This window comes from Pagrus pagrus (assembly GCF_965226575.1).
Source record: "Pagrus pagrus genome assembly, chromosome: 13".
Lineage (NCBI taxonomy): Eukaryota > Metazoa > Chordata > Actinopteri > Spariformes > Sparidae > Pagrus > Pagrus pagrus.
The window spans coordinates 27,306,105-27,313,536 of NC_140197.1; the positions used below are offsets into that span (position 1 = coordinate 27,306,105).

The following is a 7,432-nucleotide window of genomic DNA, read 5'->3' on the forward strand; positions in this document are numbered from 1 at the left end:
AGACGGAGGCACAGCTCCTCCAGCTCCTGTCAGAGGTTTCTCAACATCTTCACACTGTTAAGACTTTGGCTGTTTGTCGCACACATGAATGTAATCAGGGCTGCAACTAGCAGTTATTTTCATTGTTGATTAATCTCATGATTATTGCTCAATTAATGTGTTGTTTGGTGAATAGATAGCAGAAGAGAGGAAAACATTATAACTCCATTATCAAATTTTAATAAGCTTTATTGGCAGGAATGTTTAAATTACATTGTTGCAGCAGCTAAATTACATATAATTGAATGGTAACATTTAAAAAAAATCAAAATAGATGATCACAAGATAAAAAATATATATCGTAAGACCACGCAAACCAGCAAATATTCACATTACAGAAGCTGGAACTTTTTTTTTTGCTTAAAAGGTATCTTAACAAAAGATTGCTTATTAAAATAGTTCCTGTCATTTGACTAATCAGTTAACTGACTTACAATTTCAGCTCTAAATGTATTTTTTCCCATTTCATATTTTCATTTTAGAGCTGCTTTTTGTGTAAATTACAGATATTTATGAGCACAGTCCTCGATTTTACTCCAAATGGAAAATAGATTATTCAGTTCTCTGCCGCTATGAGGATGATTGAGCCATTACTGAACGAACGAAATGAAATCGAAAACTGCAAATGACCTGAAAAATATAAAATAGCTTTTTTTTTTCTCTCCCTCAATTTTCCATTTTCTCATCTGCTTCTTTCATTTTTATTTTATTTTATGAGCTGTATGTAAACTAGAAGATGTAGCCCTCCTGTCAGGTAAAAAAATACCTGAAGTCACTGAATTCAATGTGTTAGTCTTATGGATCTACAGTTAATCTAACAAATCTAAGCCTACTAACACAAATGATGGCACGAAAGATCTATTTTCCTGTCATTGTTTGATATTATTGATATTATTTTTTCATTGTTGATTACTGTTACTGTCTTTCATGTATTCATAAGCACTTTTGTAACCACATTTCTTCTATTTGTACTTGTGGCTCGTCTTTGGGCAATCCCCTGCTGCTCGAATGAAAGCAGACGGTGAGCACCAGCTTCAAATGTGTGTTAGGATGCAGTTTTACATTTACAGTATGGAGCACTGACAGTTTCTATTCTTCTTTAATTTGAGGTCTCTCTGCTTTGTGCATTATTGATTTACATCCACTAGATGGCTGTACATCTTCATAATTAGGCCAGAAAATCAGAGGAAGTCAACTAATTGCACATCAACAGCAGTCAGTGAGATCGCAAATGGTTGAAGTCACAATAATCCCTCCTCTACGGATTTGAAATCATTTTGTGGTGCGTATTAAAGGATGTCAATTTAAGATCCTTCATATATGGTGCAGTAACTCTTTGCAGTCACTGACAGTAACAGTGTCAATCTAGGTGATCGCGTCATCGGCCTCAGACGACTCTGATCTGATCTTCCATCCTTCTTTGTCATTCTGTGTCACTATTTGCACTTTTCACATAAACCATTATCAGAGTTATCCATCCTCACCCACTGCAATTATTAGATAAAAGGTCATTTAGAATGACTTATAGCACTGGGTTTCCTCTATGCCGCTGTCACGAAACTATGATTCATTTAGGGTTGTACTATGTGGTTTTGCTTTGGTTAGGAAAGTATTACATCTGCTGAAAATGCAGAACTAATGTTTGTGATCACAGGACAAGAAACAGGACAAGAAACACTGGCACAGTATTCACAGTATGTGCACATGACTTGATACTGCTGACTCTCAAAAACACAACTGCACTTCTGCTTTTCACCGTTCGACACAAAACAATATAATCTGTCTGCTGTTATTTAACTCAAATACTATCCTACTGATCTGCAGCACACATGAAGTCTCTCAGCCACCGTGGATTAAAGTCGGTAACAAGTCTGAGCATGCTGTTTGTTTTAGTGGTAATTGACCACTGCCAGTCATAAAGGTAGCCTACAGGTATCATTTTGTCTTTGAGTCCTTTATTCAGTGTGATGACGCATACCTGAACCAAAGCCCATCCTGTTTTGCTGCCATGAAACTTTCCCCAACCAAAGCATTAACAGAGAAAGTGAAACCACATTTATTGACCTCAGCCAGATTTAGATGCAGATGGGAATTTTCAAGAAGTGCGAATAGTAAACAAGTAATGGTGACATTTTGTGAGTTACACTGCGAATTAGAATATGACATTTTGTTTGATGGCGTTGCTCTACAATCTGCTGAGGTCATGATGATCATGTTTCGGTGCTGATTGTTTGATTTAATCAACATACATTCTTAATCTTTTGACTGAAGGGTTAAAGAAGTTCACTCCTGTACCCGATGTGAAATATGAAATAACATTTTAAAAGGACATTTTTGAAGGGACTAGCCTTTTTACAGTAAAGGCACACAGTAATTTCCTCCTGGCAATGATGCACACAAACTTCCCCCTTGTTTATATTGTATTATTTGTATTCACTTTATTCCTATAGTTTGTTTTGTCTTATTAGCCTGCAAGAGTCTATTATTCCAGGCTAAAGGCTTCAGTAATGTAATACCGAATAAACAAATTGGATTTTTGTTTAACTGTACGAATCAACCCTCAGGCACACTCTTGAGGACAGAGCACACTTCCCTCTCCAGAGTAGTTTCAGTGTGTTATGTAATTATATTCTACCATGTTTAATATAAAGACATGGGAGGAAAAGGGGGAAATGGGAGCAAAAAAACACACAGCCAATGATTTTCAATGTTGGCAAAAAAAAACTAAGATAATGCATTCACCACCACCTTCAACCAAATAAAGTCATAAAGTCAAAGTTCTTTACTCCTTCCTTCTCTCCTGGTGGTGAGTTTTGTTCCTCCTTTTTGTGTCAGTTGTGTTGAGTAAGAGGAGAGGGCCAGCCCCAAGATGTAGATGCACTCTACTCTAGGCCTGTTGTGTTTGCCTTCATAAAAGGGAAAGTACCATCTGGATTCCTCTTCGTTCTATAGATACTCAGGTCACAGCAGTACACAGGCAGACATCAGAACGTCCTCATCAGCTGCACACAACTGCGCTCAGGAAGCAAACACACACACTGCTTTGGTGCACAGCAGAGGAAACTCAGGACCTGTACAGTCATCAGCTCTGAACATCTGTCTTCCTCAGGCTCAGCTCGATCTGAGCTCTGTCGTCGGACTGACAATGCCGCAGCCTACACAGCACTCCGTAATCCGTGTCCTCCTGTTGTGGACCAGCGTCCTTTCCATCATCCAGGCTGTGTTCATCATCCTCTTCTTCAGAGTTGGACATCTTGGCCTGGTGAGACTGCTTAAAAATATCCTCACATTGAATTTAAAGATTCCTACGATATCTCATGGTCATTAATGAGGAGATACAAACTTTAAGTTGTAGTCTTGTGCAATAGTTTTACCCTTCCCCCGTCGTGTTTGAATGAATCCGATGAATGTCAGCACCGGTGTGTTAAAACACCTGAGTAGTGCATCTGTTCTTTCTTGTGGTCTTGACAGTAGCACAGCTGGTGAGAAAAACACCTCTGCCTGTGGCCTGCAGCTGGTTACAGAGACCCTGTCGTGACTCACGAACAGTGAAAACAGCTGCATTATGTTCGGATAGAAATGTGTCAGTCGATACCCCACAGATAATACAAGGCAACCCAACAAACACAGCCATAATGCAGAATAACTGACAAACTTTTATAGTCTAGCATTATCATCGACTACTCAGCACATGTGTTCACTGCTTGGTTTAATATTTGCTTTTAATAGACTATACATTGCATTAAAACGTTGGTTTAGTAATGGCATTTAGAGAACTTGCATGGCACCTTCTTTCACCAGGCAGTTTTGTTGTTCAAAAACTTCTTGCAACACTTATTATGAGCATATTTTGTGCTTCTGTTTCCCTCTCCAGTCTCAGAACAGTAGCACTGTAGCACCAGAATGGCCAATGCCATCCAAGGCAGACAATAGGTCCACACCTTCGGTAAGATAACCACAGCTTCAGAGTTTGTGCGTCTCCTGTTGTACCTCACTGTGTTCAGTTATATCTTCTCACACGCATGTTGTTTTATTATTTCAAATGTCATGCTGTTGTTGTTAGTTGTTTGCTATCCCAATGTTCCAAACACACAAATCTGAAACCACGCAGGTTGATCACAATTTACGTTCCCTTTGAGTTATTTATGTCAGGCAGTTTAACAACTGTTCTCATGTCTCGGAGGAAGCACAGTGACGTCATTGCCACATTCGGGGAAATGCCACTAAACTAAACAGTGTCTCTTCATTTTCCTTCTGAAGATACTGAATGATGTTCTGGATATACAAGTCTCATAACCACATTTTAAAAAATGGAACATCCATGAAGCTGGTCTATGTTACACTGTGTGAACCTGATGGGCCCCAAATTTAAAGTTAGAGCTTCTATATTTAGAAATTAATAGCTCTCTTCCTCTTTCAGCCGCCTCCTGATGACAGGCTTTTCTTGAGCAAAGGCAAAACGCTCACCTACGAGGCTACTCTAGGTAAAGATGTCCTATTTTAAGTATTTCCTTTTTCAGAGCGTATGACAGAGCCTGTAAAAATGTGTACACAATGAGTCACGTCACCATTTACAAGCTGTTGGAAGTACAGATAATGTCCCAGTGTGATCAAACTCAAAACTAATAGCAGCTTCTCTGTCACCCACAGACAATGGCCAAATCCAATGGAGAACAAAGAATAACGGAAACGGCGTTATCTCAGACGAAGGAAAAGAACTTAAGATAACAATGGATGGATATTACTTCCTAAGTCTTCAGGTGACACTGAAGACATGTAAGTGTTTATGTAATGGGACTGTAAGGGGATCGGAGCACATGGTCAGTGTGATGAAAAATAAAGGCGTTCTCATGCAGGGTTGGATTAACACATGCAGCACAGGCCTCCTCAGCAAGGCAGAGATGCTGACCGCTCCAGACACTCTGAAGTTCAACTTCACACTGCAACCCAAGGACATTGATGTCAATGAACATCTTACCCACCTGGATATCATCTTCTTTCAAATTTAAAAAGCATAGATGCATCTCTGATAGATTAGAGATCTATATTTCAATCAAACCCTTGGCATACTCCAGGATACCTGTCCAGCTTGGAGTCCGTCTCTGCAGCAAACCTGTTCAAATGCAAAGATGGTCGAGTGCACTTGTCCTCTTGTTACTAAACAATTGTACTTACCTTTCACCAGATTAGCAAATCACTTAACTGTCTTCCTGCCATAAGAGATGTGACTGAGTCACAGGGGAGGGATGAAAGGGCTGAACTCAACATTGAAGATCTTAAACCCACAAAAGAAAAACTCCCCTTGTTGAATTCTTGTCTACTAAAACTAAACTAAACTAAAGATCCACTTTAAAATGTAATTTATTGGATTAAATGTCTAACTAGTAGAAGTTAAATTACTATATAACAGGATTGGTTAATGTTGACGTCATCACTACAAGTCTGTTTCTCTACTGTTGTGGGTTGTTTTTTTGAAATTCACATTTTAAAACTCAGGTCTTGCAGTAACAGTATAACAGCATGCTGTAGGTTTGGGGGGGATTTTCACTTGTGAAGCAGAAAAGCAAAGTTGGATTGTTTTGCTTTTTCTCAAATAGCTGTGATCAAGAAACACATTTTTAGACGGTGAATCAGATATTCAGAGTAGGGCTGGGGGGCTATGGCCGTAAAATAATGTTGTGATGTTTTTTTATGCTGAGTTATGATTCACAAAAGCGCCTCGTAAATGCTAAGACTGGGCGACAAAGTAGAATGTCATGAAATGAAATGACAATATTGTAGGGATGACTATTGGTAAAATATTAACACAATCAGATATTTGATAAATAATCATCAGTAATGTGTATATAATAACTATGTGGGTAAAGGCAAGTATTGAAACAAGTAGAACAGTCTGATAAGCTCAAAAAATGACATTACTTTACTGTAATGCAGCCTTTAAAACCAGGAAAAGACAACACTTGCTTGTGCTGTATCACAATATAAAGATATCCAAAATCTCAGGATATATATAATATCATATCACGACAATGATTTAATATCAATATATTGTCCAGCTCTAATCTTATTTGATTTAAATTTCTTTGCTGGAGTTTTCTACATTTAACAATGTGCAGTAATTGACGACAAGAATGTATTATTCTGAACCGCCGCATCAGTTAACAGAACTGTGTTGTTTGCAAAGCTCGTATTTGCTACTCGATGATTTATTTCTTGTTTTAAAATATATTAATCTAATATTTATGTTGTATTTATTTATTGTTTGGGCCTAAGATATGGTGCGTTGCAGTAATATATACAATAATGTATTTATCAAATTTCCACAGAGAGGACAGCAACTATTGAATGAATGTATGTCACTGTGTGACAATGTATGTCATTGTATGGCGTACATATTAGCGAGTCACTGGAATAGTAGTCACAGTTTTCTTTATTGATTATTGCGATGATATGTAGCTAAAATTGTTCAAACGTGTTCAGGGAAAAAACACTTTACAATAACCTCCATTAATAAATCCTAAATTTATGGTTAAATACTGTGTAGTTCATAAACATTATCTGGATGGTCATTATAAAGTTGCAACTGATGATGGTTTATTGAGCAATTCATTGCTTGTTAGCTGTGAAATAACTATTAACTAAAGTTTAATTAACTATTAATTTACCATTTTAAAATGATGGTTATTATAAAGTGTTATATTTGTTTAGACACGGTGTCATTCTCATGTCTTCTCCCAGTCTGTAATCATTTAAAGAAGAACCCACTGTTACATACATTGCTATTCTATTCTCATCCTCTAAATTTATACTGAAAAGTGAAATGATTTGTCAGAGACACCTTCTTCGCTACTTGAATTGCACATTGTGATGCATGAAATCACAACTCAGGGTGGTTTGTGCGGAGAGTTTCATGTGTTAAGAGATGTTGAAAGAAGTATTTGGTTCTGTCAGTGATATTCAGTCGTTTTATATCAAACGAGAAGAAACCTCTTATTTCCTTGCAGAGGATCTGTTTGCATTCAAAAAAAAAAAAGCATTGCATTTGATCTGGGAGCCTTTAAACATGTCTTTTCATCTGACTACATCGGCATAACTGCTGCCACAAAAAAATGTAATGACGTTAGAATTAAAGACTATAATTTCTTAGTAGTTCATTGTAATGTGTGGTTGTTATGTTTGTGTTCAAAAGCCCCGATATGGATCTAAACAGTGCAAATGACATAACGATGAGGTATTGCTGGTTTTGGCTCGTGATTGTGAGTCACTTTCAAGACCCTTGATAAAAAGTGAAAGTGAGAGGTCATAAGTTAACAATGGTACCCCACAGATTATGAGTCACTAATAGAGGGATACAGTGGGACCCTCCCTGCCGTATGCTGTCGAAGAACGTTCC

General features: G+C 37.7%; 1 protein-coding gene across 1 annotated transcript; it reads left to right on the top strand.

The window, feature by feature from the left end:
- Positions 1 to 3,149: 3,149 nt before the first annotated feature.
- tnfsf18 (TNF superfamily member 18) lies at positions 3,150 to 5,113 on the top strand. The gene is made up of 4 exons (XM_084372429.1): positions 3,150 to 3,301; positions 3,914 to 3,985; positions 4,460 to 4,523; positions 4,690 to 5,113. The coding sequence occupies exons 1-4, from the start codon at positions 3,185 to 3,187 to the stop codon at positions 5,046 to 5,048; spliced, it is 612 nt and encodes a 203-aa protein (XP_084228555.1). The 5' UTR covers positions 3,150 to 3,184; the 3' UTR covers positions 5,049 to 5,113.
- Positions 5,114 to 7,432: the final 2,319 nt, after the last annotated feature.

Bases quoted from the DNA above. Each gene is read 5' to 3' on its own strand.
- tnfsf18 (XM_084372429.1), top strand. From the start codon at position 3,185: ATGCCGCAGCCTACACAGCACTCCGTAATCCGTGTCCTCCTGTTGTGG. The intron at 3,302-3,913 runs GTGAGACTGCTT...TTCCCTCTCCAG, and splicing joins GAGTTGGACATCTTGGCCTG to TCTCAGAACAGTAGCACTGT. The intron at 3,986-4,459 runs GTAAGATAACCA...TTCCTCTTTCAG, and splicing joins ACAATAGGTCCACACCTTCG to CCGCCTCCTGATGACAGGCT.